Consider the following 18,610-nt stretch of genomic DNA (forward strand, 5'->3'; position numbering starts at 1 on the left):
TTTTTTTTTACATTTACTTACATGTGTATACATTATTTGGGTCACCTCTCCGTCTCCCCTGGAAACTTCTTAAGCAATGTCTCTCCCTGTCTGCTAATAAATCGAAACTCAGTGTTTCCTTTTAGGGGAATGTCAGAGGTTAGTAGCATCTTTAAAAGTCTAAAGAACCAGGGATGCTGGTCTCCAGTTTGTTCCCATTTAATTCACAAGTCTGGGCCTTGAAAAACATCAGAAGATGATAGTGGACTATCCCCAGTTCGGTCATGTGGCAGCTCTACTGCAGAAACTGTGGTGTCATATTTGCTAGAACAGAGTCACAAGCTTCAGGAACATGGTCATCAGTCACTGGTCTGGCAAATGCTTTCTTTTCTATGCCTGTCAAAAAGGGAAGACCAGGACTGGGGCATAAGCTCAGAGTGCTTGCCTAGTATGCATAAGGACCTGAGTTTGATCTTCAGCAACTTAAAAATAACGTGAACCCAAATCAGGAATCAGTTTACATTCTCCTGACACAGACAACAGTATACATTTATAGTCTCTTCCCAGAGCTACATTAGCTTTTCCACTGTTCATCATAGCATCAACTGAAGAGACCTGAATGAGCTGCATAGAACATCACAGTGGTCCACTGAGTCAGTGGACCACATGCCCCTGGACAGATTCCACCCCCCTCCACCCCTGGTCTTTACACTGATTTGCCACGTCTCTCTCAGCCCACATCTATGGCTACTTTGGTGGGCTCCTTCTGACCATCTGACAATAGGAATAAGCTCAAGCTTTGTTCACACATGGATAGACGGGTAAATAGAAGCAAGCCCAAACTGGATGGCAACTGTGCCCATTAGGAGTGGCCTTGAAAAACAGCCCCAAAAGGGAATCCTCCCAAGAAGCAGAGTGTCAGTATGGAAATAAAAGCAGTCTGAAGTTGGCATCTGAACAGTTTGAGGGGTACTGGTGAATAAATTTTGGTTAGAAGCCTAAAACAGAAGTCTGGGGTAATACATGTGTGTGGGCCAACAGAGAAGTTAGGAAGTGCCAAATCTTTATATTAAATGTTAACGCATACCAGAAAGCATCCACCACAGAAGAGACAATAACACCAGGTGGAAAGAATGACTTGAGGAGATGTCAGTCAGCCTCTCTCATAGGCCACCTAATGCCAGCGAAGTGGCAGGTGTGACATTATACCTGTCTCCCACTAGCTATTAATATTGCCAAATGTCCAAAATGCTAGCAACAGAGCTTACTGCTGAGCCACAGATATGGCACCTTCTCTGAAGGAGAACTTGCGGGCAAGTTTACTACATAAGTCTTTCCCATCCTGGAGGTTCAAAGGATTATTTTCTAACAGGAATAGGATGTGTTCTGGGTAAAGGTTTGCCTTTCTTTCCCATGGCATCTCCAGCAGCATGAATATCTAAGGGCTTACAGAATGTTTGATTCACCAGCAGGACTTTGCATGAATGTTACACTATAACATTACAGCAAGGAGATGTAGCAGTAAGCTCAGACAGGACCCTGGAGTCCACTGGTTCTATCACACACCACATCATCTAGATTCCACCAACATGATACAGTGATGGAAAGCACAGTTGAGATACTAGCTTGACTGTGATTCACTGAGATTGGAGCACCAACCTCCAGGATGCAATATATGTGCTAAATCTTTTGTATGGTGCTATGTCCTTAATAGGCTGAATACATGGGCCCAGGAAAATAAGAGAGCAAAAATAAGGGGCGAAAGTAAGAGAGGACTCACTTTGCAATAAACCTACTTAAGGAATTTGTGCTTCCCATTCCTGCAACTCTGTTTAGCGGGTTTAGATGTTATGGTTCACTGGGGGCAATAGTTCCACTAAGGGACACCAAAGAAGTCCTACTGAACTTTAAATATGGCACTATAAGTGAAGGGATGGCAGTCAAGAAGAGGAAGTCACTAGCTCCATGGGTGTAACAGACATGATCATGGGTGGGGGAGGTAGTGTTGCCACTGCACAGTGGGGACAGAGAGGGCTGTGCTTGATACTCAGATGACCTACTGAGGCTTCTCTTAACATTTCTTTATTTAGTATAAATGATAAATGGATAAATTCAATAGCCAAGCTTGAAGAGCCTGGTAACCATTGGCTCAGATTCTCGTTTGTGTCAGTCCTCCAACAAAGCCATCTAGACAACACAGGTGTTGGTTCAGGGTGAGGGGGAAATCTAGGAATTAATAGTAGAGGAGGAACTTGATGAGTATCAACTGTAGTCTTGCGACCAGTTGTGGTGGCAGCAGCTTGACCTTATTCCACTGATAGTCCATTCAGAAGTTTTTCCCAGGAAAGGAGCTCTCCAATGTCTTTATGAAGGAAAGGATGTGAGTGGCACAGGGGTGAACGACATGGATGCTGTACTGGGTCAGTTTGATAACCTCTTCTGAACTGGAGGGCATATTCTTTGAGCTATTGGGAATGTTAGCTCATAACGGAAGATCTTAGGCAAAGAGAGCCATCTTGGCCAAGGTCATGTTGCCGTCTCTGTTCAACCACAGCCAAAGACTCATCTATGTTGGGGTATAAGGCCCAGACCTCATGCTCCACTTAAGACACCTCTGGCCGGGCGCTGGCGGCTCACGTCTGCAATCCTAGCTACTCAGGAGGCAGAGATCAGAAGGACTGTGGTTTGAAGCCAGCCAGAATAAAGAGTTCATAAGACCCTATCTTGAAAATACCCAATATAAAACTAAATTCTCCCGAAACTAATGAACCAATAAAGAAATGGGCACGTGAACTAAATAGAACTTTCTCAAAAGAAGAAATTCAAATTGCCAGAAAACACATGAAAAAATGCTCACCATCTCTAGCAATAAAGCAAATGCAAATTAAAACTACGCTAAGATTCCACCTCACCCCTGTTAGAATAGCCATCATCAGCAACACCACCAACAACAGGTGTTGGTGAGGATGCGGGGGAAAAAGGAACCCTCTTACACTGTTGGTGGGAATGTAGACTAGTACAACCACTCTGGAAAAAAATTTGGAGGCTACTTAAAAAGCTGGACATCAATCTACCATTTAATCCAGCAATACCACTCTTGGGGATATACCCAAAAGACTGTTACTCCAGAGGCACCTGCACATCCATGTTTATTGCGGCACTATTCACAATAGCCAAGTTATGGAAACAGCCAAGATGCCCCAGCACTGACGAATGGATTAAGAAAATGTGGTATCTATACACAATGGAATTTTATGCAGCCATGAAGAAGAACGAAATGTTATCATTCGCTGGTAAATGGATGGAATTGGAGAACATCATTCTGAGTGAGGTTAGCCTGGCCCAAAAGACCAAAAATCGTGTGTTCTCCCTCATATGTGGACATTAGATCAAGGGCAAACACAACAAGGGGATTGAACTTTGAGCACATGATAAAAGCGAGAGCACACAAGGGAGGGGTGAGGATAGGTAAGACACCTAAAAAACTAGCTAGCATTTGTTGCCCTTAACGCAGAGAAACTAAAGCAGATACCTTAAAAGCAACTGAGGCCAATAGGAAAAGGGGAACAGGTACTAGAGAAAAGGTTAGATCAAAAAGAATTAACCTAGAAGGTAACACCCACGCACAGGAAATCAATGTGAGTCAATGCCCTGTATAGCTATCCTTATCTCAACCAGCAAAAACCCTTGTTCCTTCCTATTATTGCTTATACTCTCTCTATAACAAAATTAGAAATAAGGGCAAAATAGTTTCTGCTGGGTATTGGGGGGGGAGAGGGAGGGGGCAGAGTGGGTGGTAAGGGAGGGGGTGGGGGCAGGGGGGAGAAATGAACCAAGCCTTGTATGCACATATGAATAATAAAAGAAAAATGAAAAAAAAAACCAAAACAAAACAAAAAAAAAAAAGAAAATACCCAATATAAGAAAGAGCTGGTGGAATGGCTCAAGGTGCAGGCCCTGAGTTCAAACCCCTAATACCACACACACACACACACACACACACACACACACACACACACACACAAAGACAACTCTGAAAGGATATCTCAGCTTTCAAACTCTCTATGGGGTCACCTGAAACCTTATTGTGATTATACTGCAGCTTGATTTATTTCTGTCTAATCCCACTTCTAGTTCTGCACAGGTTTTGACCCTAAAACCACTCCCAAATAAAATTCCTCCATGTGATTCCTCATCTCAGATTCTGCTTCTCATAGAACCCACCTTGCAGAAACCATCTTTATGATATTTTACTCTTAGTGACAATTGTTAAAATTATTCTATTATTATTTAAAGGAACTTAGTGAGTTTTTATGCCCAGTAGTGTATTACTGTCATGAGATCTATTTTTGGCTCCTGTAACCATTATAGCAGAGAAAATAAGGCATGTTTTAGAAAACATACATGGCATGTTGTGTTCTTTTTCTTTTGATGGTACTGGGGTTTACACTCAGGGCTTCACACTTGCTAGGCAGGCACTGTACTGCTTTAGACACACCCTAGCCCTGTGTTGTGTTCTTAAATGATGCTAAGTTTTGGGGCTGGTGGCAAGGCAGAAATGTTAAAGCACCTGTCTAGCAAGTCCAAGGCCCTCAGTTCAAACACTAGTACAGTGGGGAAAAAAAAAGAAAGAAAAAAGAAAGAACAAGCTTGCTACCAGGAAATGCAGAATGTTTCTATCTTTTTTTAAAGTTATATATATATTCAAAAAGGATTTATTTTGGCTCATGGTTCTGGTCTAAGGCTGACAAGCTCTATCTGGTGGGTGGCTTTTTTGCTGGCACAGTCCCAAGGTAGTGCAAGGCATCACAAGGTATGAGAGAGAGAGAGGATGCGTGTATGTCTATGGAATATTAGTATCTTTGGAGAGGTACTTATACTGGTAGAAAGAGTGAAAGCTTTAGAATTTCTTCTTTTCTTTCTTTTTTTTTTTTTTTGGTGGTACTTGGGTTTGAACTCAGAGTCTTACATTTGTTAGGCGGTGCTCTACCACTTGAGTCACACCCCCATCCCTAGAATTTCTTAGAACACTAGTTGCACTCTTTATTCAGAGGATAGCTTTAGGCAAGTGACCTGATTTAAACATGTCTAGGAGAGTGGTGTAGTAGAGTTGTGTGGACTCAGAAGCCAGATCAGATGGGTTCAAAGCTTTGCCACTTACCAACTGGGTAACCTTGGGTGTATTTCTTAATATCTCTGCCCCTACTTCCTCCTCTTTTTTTTTTTTTTCTTCTTTTTTCTCTTTTTTAAGACACGGGCTCACTTTGTAGGCTAGACTGGCTCTTACTCTCCATCCTCCTGCCTCAGCTTCCTGATTGCTGGGATTACAAGTGTGTACCACTATACCTGGCTTGTTTCCTCCTCTTTAAAAGGAGAATAATGGTAGGACCTACTTTATGGGTTTATTAAGAAGATTAAGTAAATATATGTAAAATGCTGGGAACAATGCCATTGAGTGAGTGATCAATAAAAGTGGGTTATTATCATTATCTGTTAACAATTCTTGCCCTTAGGGTTGTGAAGATTAAATGAGGCAAGATGTGTGATATGTTTAGCTCAGTACTGGCACTGAGGAATCCTCTGAAAATTAGTAATTCTCTGAAAATTATAATCATGAAAATGTGCATTATAGCTGCTTCATAAAATTATTGCAAAATTCCATCTATGTGCTAGGTGCTGGGGATATAGAGGGAAATACAGGCACACCAGATAGCTTTTGTTCTTGAGCTTAGAGTCTAACAGGAAATAAATGAAAGTGGATGTAATGTGTTAGTCTTGCCAGACACAAAAGAAGATAGATGGAAGTAAATATTATCAGGGGAAATAGTACCTAACCATGTGAGCTCTTTCTAATTCTTGCTCTCTTACTGTTTGGGTTCTAGTTGTTAATCAACCATTTAGCATAATTATAAGGGTGCTTTGTGTGGGGTGGGGGAGGGGGGCTGGAGGCTTCTTCCAATTTGTACTTTTGAGGAGCTTTAATTCATAGTCACTTTTTTCCCCCCTTCCCTTTCTCTATTCCTCCCTTTAGTGTGTGACCCATGTCCAATAATATTATTGCACTTGTTTTTTTGATGACACTGGAATTAGAACTCAGGGCCTCATGCTTGTTAGGCAGGTCCTCTACCATTGAGCCATTCCCCATAGTCGCTTCTTTTATCTGATATTACACAATCAACAAAAGCCTCCTGAGGACCAAACCATCAGGAATTAGCATTTAAGTCTACTGATAATTTAGTGGCAGAAACACAAATAACTGCAATATATTTTCTGTCATACATTTTGTTCAAGTCTATAACAATTATGAACGAAATGCTAAGAAAGCAATGAGAAAGGGGTGATCGATTATTCAGGTGCTTTGTGTCTCCACTTCAGCATGTTGTCTGAGTTACTATTTGAGTGACTGTTTAAAATATTAATACAATTGATCTTTCAGAACTCTATTTGTCTTCTTAGGTTTATTCTGAACCAGGGTTCCAGCCTCATAATTGCTGACATTTTGCTGTAAAGGCACTATCCTATTTATTGTGGGATGTTTAGCAACTTTCCTGATTTTAACCCTTGAGTAGCTCAGCAGACCCTTCCCCTAGACCTGACAACCAAAATGTACAAATATCCTCTGGGGAAAAAACTTTTCCCCACTTGACCAAACTGCACCAAAATAATAATTATTTTTGGACTAAAGTCTTATCACTTATGTTCTTATCTTATAATGGTATAGTATGATTTATCAATACTACGATTATAAGAAGTAGGAACTTTATTATCACAATTGTTCAGTTACTAGCTCTGAAATTTCTATGGAGGAAATTACTCCAGTGATTTACGCACAAATCTATTCTTTAAGGTGTTTGTATGTTGATTACTGGGTGTCTTGTTTGTCTTCACAAGGGCAAAATGCTAATTAAATAGGACTTCCAGAGAGTAAGAAAGAGCTCATAGAAATTAAAAATATGATAGGATACTTAGTTACTATTGCTCTGTAACAAATTACCTCAAAATTAGTGGCTTAAAACAATAATAAATATTTTTTCCTTTATTTCATAATCATTGTGGATTGGAAATTTAGCAGATTATCTGGGTGGTTCTGTTAAAGAGGTCTCTCATGAAATTGCAGTCAGGATACTTGCTAGCCTGAAGTCATCTGAAAAGTTGACTAGCAAGAGTCAGTTTTCCTTGTGTAGCTGACGAGTTGGAATTGGCTATTCACAGGGGGCCTCAACGGATGTGGACCTCTCTATGGAGCTATATGATGTAGCTGCTGACTTCTCAGGGAGTGACTGATCCAAGAGAAAGCAAGTCAGAAGCAGCCTTAGAAGTCATACATCATCATTACTTCCATCTTACTCTGCTGGTTACACAAACCAACCTTGATGGAATTTGAGAAGAGATTATACAGGGTATGAATACCAGAAGGCAAGGGCCATTGAGGGCCATATTAGAAGTCAGCTGCTCTAATACAGAAATAAAAAGATCACTACAAGAGCTGCAACATGGAGCTGGGAAATCACATGGAAAGGAGAACAAAATGACAGGCTGCACATGGTGGTGCACACTGTAATCCCAGCCATCAGGAGGCTGAAGTTGGAGAATCAAAAGTTTGAGGCCAGCCTGGGCTACATAGCAAGACTCTGTCTTAGAAAACAAAACAAAACAAACACAGATAGATGGAAAATAGGAGAGAAAATGACAATCAATTCAGGAAGCTCAATATATGATTAGAAGAAAAGGGAAAAATCACAAATGCAAACACACACATGTACAAGGAATAAACGATTGAAGAATGAACTATAAATTCCATTTAAATAGTGCAAAGTGCTTAGAGGTAATCATTATTACCTGGGGTTTGAACTCCAGGCCTTGCACACACTAGGCAGGTGTTCTACTACTTGAGACATACCACCAGCTTAGAGATAATAGTCTTAAAAGATATGTAAGACACTGAAAACTAAAAGACATTGCTAAAAGAATTAAGGAAGACCTAAATAAAGAAAGAAATGTACACTATTCATGGATCAGAACATTGTTATTATGCTACCTTAACACAAGCTTCCTAAAAAGCTTTAGTAATCAAGACATTTGCGGTAGCAATCAATAAATACAGAATAGAAAGTTCAGAAATAGACTCACTATTATAGTAAATATATTTTTATTTATGGTACTGGTGTTTGAACTCAGAGTCCCATGCTTGCTAAGAAAGCACTCTAGTCAAGAGATTTTTGATTAAGACACCATAGCAATTTAATGAGAAAAGAGAAGTATTTTCAACAAATGGTACTTAGAACCACATGGACAAAAGTGAGCCCTCAAATCATACCTCTTACTGCCAGGTGCCAGAGGCTCATGCTTGTAAATCTAACTAATTGGGAGGCAGAGATCAAGAAGATTGTGGTTCAAAGCCAGCCCAGACCAATAGTTTGCAAGATCTTATCTCAAAAATACCCAACACAAAAACAGGGCTGGTGGAGTGGCTCAAGTGGTAGAGCATGTGCCTAGCAAGTGTGAGGCACTGAGAACCGACCCTCCACAAAAAATCTTACCTCATACTATTTGCAGATTTTAATTTGAGATGGACACATGCCTCAAAATCAAAGTCAAAATTCTTTCTTTCTTTTTTTGCTGGGATTTGGTTTTGAACTCAGAGCTTAGCACTTGTAAAGCAGGCACTCTACTGCTTGAGCCACACCTCCAGTTCGTTTTGCTTTGGTTATTTTGGAGATGGAGTTCTCTAACCCTAACTCTAGATCTAGCCCTAAAAATAACCCTCACCCTAAGCCTAACACTAGACACAGATATAGCCCTAAACCTAACATTGAACCTAGACCTAATCCTAACTCTACACCTAGACCTAATGCTAAGCCTAACTGTAATTTAGGGCCATAGCCCTAGCTCTAGCCCTAAGCCTGCTCCTAGACCTAGCCTTAGCCTTAGTACTGACCCCAACCTAACCCTAGCCCTAATCCTAACTCTAACCTAGGCCGTAACCCTAACATTAACTTTACACCTAGCACTAGCCCTGTCTCTCTTTAGACAGAGTCCAATCTCAACCCAAGTAGTTAGGATTACTGGCATAGGCCACTGACACCCAGCTAAAAAAGTCAAAAGTCTTGAACCATCAATGGACATTGTAGAAATGCAAATAGGTGAGGCACAGACTAGGCGAAAATATTTGTGATTGGTACATCTGATAAAAGGACTGAAATCAGAGTATTGGCTCTAACCACTATAGAATTAAACTGGAAATTAACAAGATAGCCAGGGAGTCCTGTAAATATTTGGAAACCAACACAATTCTACACTTCAGGTCAAAGAACTGATCAATGGAAGTTTAAAAATAGTTTGAATTAAAAGACAATGTTAGGTAATACTTTGTCAAAATTTGTAAGATGCAGCTGAATAGGACTTACAGAGAAAATCTGTAGTTTAAAATGCTTATATTTGGAAAAAAGGTTAAAAGCTCATAATCCAAGTCTCTATTTTAAGAAGCTTTTTTTTTTTTTTTCCTGTGCTGTACAGGGTATTGAAATCAGGGCCTTGCTAGACAGTGTTCTACCACTTCAGCCATGCTGTTTTGCCTGTGTCTTGTCTTTCAGATAGGATCTCCTATGTAGCTGGTGACTAATTAAAAATGCTCCAGCCTTAACCTCCCCAATGCTGTGATTACAGGTGAGACCTACCATCCCTGGCCAGGAAACTTTTTGAAAAGTAAATTAGCCTGTGGAGAGAGAAGAGAGTACATAGCTCAGTTTTAATGTGAACCTAAAACTGTGCTTTTAAAAAACAAAGTCTATTTTTTAAGGTCTATGCATCAAATGACTTTGACAAGGGTGCCAAACTACTCAGTGACCAAAGGACAGTCTCCTGGAATATTATGACTACTTTTTTTTTTTTTTGATGGGACTGGGGTTTGAACTCAGGGCTTTGCACTTGCAAAGCAAGCACTCTACCCCTTGAGCTATCCCTCCAGTCCTCCTCGAATATTATGTTGGGAAAACTGGATATCCAAATTCGAAAGAATGAAGTTGAACCCTATCATACACTATATACAAAAGTTAACTCAAAGTAAGTTGAAAACATAAGACATAAACCAAAACCATAAACTCCTAGAAGAAAACATAGGAGAGGCTCAGTACATTGGACTTATCCATGATTTCTTTCTTATGATACAAAAAGCACAGGCAACAAAAGCTAAAAGAAAAAAAAACAGGGCTGAATTAAAGTTTAAAACTTTTGCATATCAAAGGACATAATCAAACCAGGCACAGTGGCTCATGCCTGCAAACCCAGCCAGATGTGTAGCTAGGAAAATTGCAGTCAGGAACGAAAATGTAGACCCTATCAGAAAAATAACTAAAGCAAAAAATGGCTGGGGTCATGACTCTAGTAATGAGAGTTTGCTTAGCAACATGAGGCCTTGAGTTCAAAAACCCCAGTACTAGCAGGGCACTGGTGGCTTACACCTATGATCTAAGCTACTCAGGAGGCAGAGATCAGAAGGATCATCGTTTGAAGCCAGCCCAGGAAAATAGTTCATGAGACTCTGTCTTGAAAAAACCCATCATAAAAAAGGCTTGCAGAGTGGCTCAAAGTGAAAGCCCTGAGTTCAAGCCCCAGTACCACACACACACACACACACACACACAAATAAATAAAAAAGATCATAACCATATTTTTTATAAGGGGTTGACATCCATAAATGTAAGGAACTCTTCTGTGTCTCACTCCATCTGCTAATCACAATGGAAGAAAATTCATGTTGTTCTGTGTACCAGTAGTTTCTTCTTTTTCATTGCTTACTAGTAGTATTCCATTGTGTGAAGCAACCACAGAACATTTTTTTTTATTAATGGACATCTTTTTTTTTTCCAGTTTTTTTTCTATCGTGTGTAAATAAAGAACTATTAACATTCATGTACAAGTCTTTTGATGAACAAAACTAAACTGGAATTTCTGGGAAGGTTAGGAATGTATTTAATTTTATGAAAAAAAAAAAACCCTACCACACCATTTTCCAAAGTGTGCCATTTTACTCTCCCATCAGCAGTGTGCAAGTTTAGTGTCTGCACCTACATTTGAGGATGTCTGTGTTTTCAGTATTAGCCATTTTTATGGGTGTAGGCTGATTTTGCTGTGATTTTTTTTTTTTGGCGGTAACTGGAGTTTGCTCTCCCACTTGAACCACTCTAACCAACCCTTAATTTGTTTTCTTGATGAACAATGATATTGGGCACTTTTTTCATGTGATTATGGACCATTCACATACTCTCTTCGTAAAGTGTCTTGTCATGAGGCTACCAGTTTTGTAATTCGAATGTTTACTTTCTTGAGTTGTAGATTATTAAATATTTTGTATTGAAAAATATGAGACTTTCTTTGTGATCCTGCCCCCAGGTTTGGCTGTTTTGCCATGATGGGATGATTAGGATCCCTTTTTTCCTGCTTTGGTTATGGGTGCAGTGCAGGCGGTGGGTGGTCGCCTCAGCGTTTGAAAGCCTGAGCAGTTTTCATTCATCTGGAGGTCCTCGAGGCTTACACAATGACTAGCACACAGAAGATGTCAGACATCTACCTCCCGGGACTTTCTAGGAAGGCTCTTTTCCTCTCACTGAGCAGGGGTGGAAGGGCCACGTGAACTTGGGGAAGCAAATAAAGTTGTACTCTAAGACTTGTTTTTTCATATTGGTTTTCTCTTCGGAGGCGAGAAAGCTAACAAGTTCTCAAAACCCTGACGCTGTCACAGGGAGAAGAGGAGCTGCCTTGAACTCGGGAAAAGTCGGGATCGCCTCACGTCCGATTTAGAGCGCAGGTTCCCAGCGAGGCCTGAGGAAGCAGGGCCCCGGGTGCTGGCACGCGCTGGCCTGGACAATGCAGTACAAACTTCCTTCGGGAACAGGAACTGGGTGTGACCAGAGGAGTCCCACGGCTCACTGCCATCACGTGACAGAGCCCAGCGCTGAAGGACCCAGGAACCTACCTTCCCACAGGCCCCTCCCAGTCGACGCACTCTGTGTGGCTCCGCCCCGTCCACCGTAAGGAGGAGCACGAGGCCCCGCCTCCACACGGCCTTCCCGGAGGGCCAGGCCGGCTAGTAGGGCGGGGCCAGGAGCCTGAGGGAGGTGCGGGGGGAGGGGAGGAGAGGAAGGGAAAAGTCACGTGCGGCTGGCGGCTCGAGGTCACGTGACGGGGCGCCGGGGCGGAGGGAGCGGGGCTGGGAGTTCTCCTGAGGGAAGAGGAGCGAAGTGGCGGGGACGCGGCGGCGACGCTGACAATGGTGAGTGCGCGGCGGCCTGCGCCCCTGTCTCCCGCGCTCGCTTCGTAGCGCGCGGCAGGACGGCCAACGGCGGGAGCTGCGTCGAAGGAGGAAGGGGCGGGCGAGCCCGGGGAGGAGTGGGTCAGGCCTGTCGGGCTGCCCGGGGTCGGAGGAGCGGGCGGCGCCGCCTCTTCCCGGTCTTGGGCCCGGGCACCTGCCTGCGGGCGACGGCGCGCTCGCCTGGCCATGTCGGAGCCTCTGCCCGCGTTCCTCGACCGGCTGCGGGCGCCCTGGCTGGGCACTGGGTCCCCGCCTCTGCTGGGGCTCAATGCCGCCGCCTCTCCTAAGGTAGCGGGTTCCCCGCTGCCCCGGGCAGCCTCGCGTCCGTGCGGGTCGGGTGACGCCGGGGTCCCGCGGGCCGGCACTCCGGCGGGACGTGGTCACGAGCTTGATAAAACTCTGGTGCCTTTCGACATGGATGGGGCAACGCTCTACGATTTCGTGACCCGGGTTGAGGCTGGCTGTTGGCACTTACAGAATGGGGGAGACGAAAAGAAAAGGGTGTCGGGAGCAGCAGTTTGGGGCGTGGGCTCTCAGTTCCTTGCCCGAGCCATTTCTCTAACTTGGCGCTGCGGGATGGTGACGATGGCCTGGAGACTGGAGGGAAGTCCGAGCGCTCCAGCCGCGGTCAGTGGGAGCTCGGGGTGGGCGCGGCGGGGGTGCACTTGGGGCGCCCCGGCTCGTGTTATGGTGGTGGTTCTTTCTTTGTTCATTTACGGGAGCGTGCGGACGTGAGCGCCTACTGTGTGCGCCCCTTTTTACTACCTGATTTCCCAAAGCTCAATAAACTGCTTTGATACTGTTGGCTAAAGGCCAAAGCTTTATTCTTTAAGCTATTTTGGATAAACAACTTTTAAATTCGGAAATAGTGATTTCATTTAAAAAAGTTCATTCTTGTAGCTTTTTCCCTATATTAAAATATATTTTGGTGCACCCAAGGGCCTAAGCAAAACTGCCTGCTTTCTTGTAGTTTACGGTCTAGGAAAGAGATACATTTAGTTTTGTAAATTAATTTAAGGTGGAAATTACCATCATGATAAATTCTGAGATGGAATTAACTGGGGGAACTCGCCTCACCAGGGAATTAGGAAAGCCTTCTTTAATTAAACATAATTTGAAAAGAAAATTTAAAAGCCCTCCCTTTTTTTTTTCTCACATGTGTAATTAGTACTTTCATTAAACTTTCTGAATTATGTTCAGGAGCAGTTTTTATTTCAAATTACTCATCAAACAAAAGAAGTTGTAAAGCTTTAAAACATTGAAATGGACACATGTAAAGGATGTATGAAAATTTGCTGTTTCATCGTGTGTAGGCTAAATAAAATTTGAGAGCCTTCATTCCACCTCACCTTGAGTTGCATTTTTTTCTCCCATCCACCAGACTTGGTGAAATTTCTTCAATGAGAGCTAAAAAGTTCGGTAGATGTAATTTTGCTAGATGGTAATGTTCAATACAGGCTTTACAAATTACATGAAAAATCTTAATCTAACGTCGTGGTTAATCTGAGGCTTAGGCCAACATTAGAAAATTGTAGCTGGGCGCTTGGGAGGCTGAGATTGGGAGGATCCTAGGCAAATAGTTTGCAAGACCCCATCTCCAAGATTACCAGAGCAAAGTGGACTGGAGGTGTGGCTCAAGCAGTATGGAGCGCCTAAGTTGCAAGCCCAAAATCTTGAGTACAAACCCCAGTCCCGCAAAAAAAAAAAAAAAAAAAGGAAAAGAAACAAACTGCTGTAAGGGTTTGCCAGTAATATATAGTGCCTTGTAGTTATTTAAAAGCTTCCTAAGAGTTTAAACTTTATTTTCAACTATTGCTCCTGAAAATCTTCTTTTAATTTTTTTTTTCTTTTTGTGGTGCTGAGTGAGAACTGAATCCAGGGTCTTGCATATGTTAGGCAAGTGCTCCACCGCTGAAGTGCATCCTCAGCCCCCAAACACATATTCTTGTATGTTTTTTGAAACAAAGTCTTGCTGTGTAGCCTGGGCTGACCTGGAACTCATCATCCTCCCCATTGCTGACGTTTTTTTGATTGCTCTCTTGAAGCTGTCTTTGCCAAAAGAACTGAGTAGTAATCTTTCACTAAAAAGACCTCAGAACCACCCTCTGTAAGCTCAGCATAAGTCCACATTAAAGTATCCTAACCCTGTTTTCAATTTTTATTCCCTTTCCTTCTGTATTTTACTTCCTCTTTAACACATCAGAAGTATTATAATTTGTGACTAATTACAAAGTTTTACAACTTTTGGAAATGACAGAAGATGCACATCTTGAGATAAAACATTTGAAGGCAAAACTTTGGATGAAGAATCCTTTTCTTAGACATGAGTAAGGTTGCTCGCCTATAATCCCAGCACTCAGGAGGCTAAGGGGTTGTGAGTTCTGTGTCAGCTTGGGCTACATAGCAAGTTCCAGACCAGCCTGAGCTACATAGTAAGACCTTGTCTCAAACAAAAAACCAAAAACCCTTTCAACTCTTTTGAGAAGGAAAACAAAAACAAAAACCCAAGCTCTTTACTCATATTTTTTCTTCTGTTGTTGACTTGTTAAGTGTAAGACATCCATAATTTTCTGGAGGCTTCTTTTTAGTGAGGCTTATAGGTAGGTCAGTTACTAAATTCTCATGGCATAGTTAACTTGTTGAAGTGCTATAGTTTATTACTCAACCTATTACTGTTCTGCATATGCTATACAAGGCTTTTTAAAATACCTTCTAACACTTTCAATTTTAATATTTTTGAATGTATTGCAATTCTGCTTTTCATTTTAGTTATGAAATACTTCATACATACAGAAAGTGAGAGTGTATAGCACAGTTTTTGAATATATTTTTTATTCCTAAGAGTTTTTAAAAATTGTGTCATAACTCTGTTTATTGTTATTGCGAAGTTTTATAAAAGTGTGTTGGTAACTTTAATTTTGGTAAAATTTTTAGTGGCAATTTTACTTTTGCTAAAATTGTGCTTAATTTTTGATTTTTTTTTTTTTTTAAGTGGGACTGGTTGGGGTTTGAATTCAAGACTTCACACTTGCAAAGCAGGTGCTCTCCTGCTTTAGCCAATTCCTCCAGTTCATTTTGTTCTGGTTATTTTGGAGATGGGGTCTTGAGAACTGTTTGCCTGGGCTGGCCTCAAACTGCAATTTTTCTGATCTCTCTGCCTTCTAAGTAGTTAGTATTACAGGCGTGAGCCATTGGTGCTCAGCTTAATTTTTGATAATTTGATCTTTAAATGTCAGCTTTCAAATCCCAAGTGCAGTGCTGTATGTTTTAAGGTATATGTGGAAAAAAGTTGCTATTTTTTCATTTGTCTGTAAAACCATTTTAAAAATTTTCAAATTGCATTTTTCTCTGAAGTAGCTCTGGAAATTGTAAGGTTGGGGAAGGCAATCAATTTTAATTTTTCTGTCTTTTATTTTGTGACTTAAATGAGCTAATGTGGGTGTCATAAGAAAGAAAAGCTTAGTCCCTTATCCTCCTCACTGCCAGGTGACATTATCTTTTAATGTATCTGACTTTGTTTCCTCATCTAAAATAGACCAGTACTTGGGTATGTTGTCTTTTACACTTTATAATCGATCTTCCCGCAGCAGCTTTCCTCCCTTGCCGGCTCAGTGATTTGCACATACTTGATAATTAGTAAATATCAGCTGATTATTTAGTTTTTGGGTGGGACTGGGATTTGAACTCAAGACTTCACACTCACAAAGCAGGTGCTCTACCATATAAGCCACACCTCCAGACCAGCTGATGGATTTTGAGTTGCTAGGCATTTCATGTCTGTAGCCCTTAGGTGAAAATGTGTTTTAAAATTCACCATTTTTGAACAATCTTTGAGTTTAAGACTCAGAGTATGAAAGCTACTTAGGACACTGGTTGTGATGGTGCACACCTGTAATCTCAGCCACTTAGGGAGAATCCCAAATTTGATGCCAGCCTGGGCAAGTTAGTGATACCCTGTCTCAAAATTTGAGAGGGGGTGGAGGTTGTAGCGGAGTGGTAGACTGTTTGCTTAGCATGCATGAGGCCTTAGTTTCAATCATTAGTACCTAGGGAAAAAGAGGAAAAGGTAACTAGGAATGGATGGTGCATGTGACCTATGCATTCCTCTCTTTTCTAAAGTAGTTCTTTATGATTTTCTGATTAAAATTTGGGGTACTTACAGTGTTGCGAGGAAAGAGTAAACATGTCAGAAAAAAATCCCCTCACAGGTTGTATCTTTAGACTATCAGAAATACTAAGCAATTCTTTTAGTTGGTTTCTTGAAATTATAATCCCTTTTATTAACACAGGAGTAACAAAAACAAAGAAACAAACCCAGGATTGGAAAAGCAATCTCATTTGATTGTAATGTCTCTTATGACCTCCATAACCTTAGGAGGCGTGTGTGTGTGTGTGTGTGTGTGTGTGTGTGTTTTTTTTTTTTACCCTGGCTACTTTGGTGGACAGACCGGAGATTTAACACAAGTTCTGTGCTCTAAACTTTGCTACTGCACTAATCCTGTTTTGCTGGGAAGGGGCTAATCTTACCACCTGTTACAGATTTCAGCCAGTTTCTTTTGTATATTCACTTATTTTCTATTATTAGAATACTATGTATGTATTGTAGTTTAATATTCAACAGGTACTTAAATGCCTTCCATTAAATGCCACATGCTACTGTTAAGGCACTAAGTCTTCAGTGATGAGCAAAGAATAAGGTGTCTGTCCTCAGGGAATTTACAGTTCAGTTAGGAGAGTCAGGCACTAAATCAGAAATAAGTTTGAATTTAATTTGGATTTAGGGAATCAGGGAAAGCCTTTACGGAGAGGAGTCTAAGGATGAATGAGTTAGATTAAGGTGCTTTGCTTGTCTCTACTGCAAGAGACTGGCAAATTTGATGACTATTGTGGTAAGAACTCTTGATCATTTAAGGCTGACGTTTCTGGAGAGATAAATAAGACCAGTTATATGTAGGTCACATTAGGGAATATATTGTGCATGTTTAAAATAACACTTAGTTGACGTTAATGTTACCTATAAAAATTGCACAGATTAAGTGTATAGGTTGATTAATTTCACAAAGTAAACGTGGTTGAGAATCAAGTGCTCAGATAAAAACTATGACTAGCATCCCAGCTCCCTTTGTGCTTCTAGCTACTTCTAACTTCTAATACTATAATGTACATTACATGTTTTTGACTTATATAAATGTAATCTTACCTATTTTTCAGCATATGTGTATGAGATTCACCTTGTGTGTGTAGTTGTATCTCTTTAATTCTATTACTGTTCACTATTATTGTATGAATATATTAAAATTTATATATCCATTCTCTTTGATATTTGGATTGTTTTATTCAGAGCTGTTAAGAGCATTCTTATATTTGTGTTCTGGTTCATGTATGTAAGAGTTTGTCTGTAGACAGAATTCCAGAGGAGGAATTGCTGAGCCATGGGATATGTGCATCTTCAACTTATCAGATAATAATCAAACTATTTTCTAAAGTAGTTCCAATTTATAAGCCCATTAAAAGATTTTAAGCCCTGAATGCTATGATCAGATTAATGGTTTTAAATATTTCTCTAGGTTTTGTGTAGGGCAGAGTAAGAAGAGAGCCATTGTGGTGGTGTGGGCTTGTAGTCCCAGCTACTTGGGAGGCTGAGGCAGGAGGATGGCTTGAGCACTGAGTTTGACCAGCTTGAGCAACATGGTGGGACCCCATCTTAAAAAAACAAGCACAAGCTGGGTGCTGGTGGCTCATGCCAGTGATCCTAGTTGCTCAGGAGGCAGAGATCAGGAGGATCACTGTTGGAAGAGACCCTATCTGGAAAACTACCCATCACAAAAAAGGGCTGGTGGAATGGCTCAAGTGGTAGGTAGAGCACCTGCTTTGCAAGCGTGAAGTCCTGAGTTCAAACCTCAGTACCACCAAAAAAACCCAAAACAAACAAAACACCAAATAAGCACAAGAAGGGATGTAGGCCAACATGAAAGGAGACTTCTCTGTGTATATTTTAAAACTGACTGGAAGACTAGCTTTTGTTAGAAACAAAAATTAATCTATAGCTATATCCAGTATTAGAATTATTAATGGATTCAGTTCATTATTATTGTCAACCAATAAGTTTTGGCATTGATAAGCAATTGGTCTTTTGTCCTTTGTATTTCTGTCTTTTTTTATTTTGGTGGGACTGGAGTTTAAACTTAGGGTATGCAAAGGTGCTTGCAAAGCAGGCATTCTACTGCCTGAGCCACAACTCCAGTCCATTTTGCTCTTGTTATTTTGGAGATGGGGTCTTGTGACCTATTTGCCTTGGCTGCCCTTGAACCATGATCTGAC

The 18,610-nt window shown here is 41.2% G+C and overlaps 1 protein-coding gene across 1 annotated transcript in view; it reads left to right on the forward strand.

Moving 5' to 3' along the window:
* Positions 1 to 12,092: 12,092 nt before the first annotated feature.
* The window catches only part of Vps26a (VPS26 retromer complex component A), a 30,080-nt gene continuing 23,562 nt past the window's right edge, over positions 12,093 to 18,610 (forward strand). The window contains exon 1 of the mRNA XM_074079036.1: positions 12,093 to 12,250. Within this exon, the coding sequence (XP_073935137.1) occupies positions 12,248 to 12,250 (3 nt within the window). The 5' untranslated portion in view covers positions 12,093 to 12,247. The remainder of the gene's footprint in view (positions 12,251 to 18,610) is intronic.

The sequence above is a fragment of the Castor canadensis genome, chromosome 7, assembly GCF_047511655.1.
Source record: "Castor canadensis chromosome 7, mCasCan1.hap1v2, whole genome shotgun sequence".
Classification (NCBI taxonomy): domain Eukaryota; kingdom Metazoa; phylum Chordata; class Mammalia; order Rodentia; family Castoridae; genus Castor; species Castor canadensis.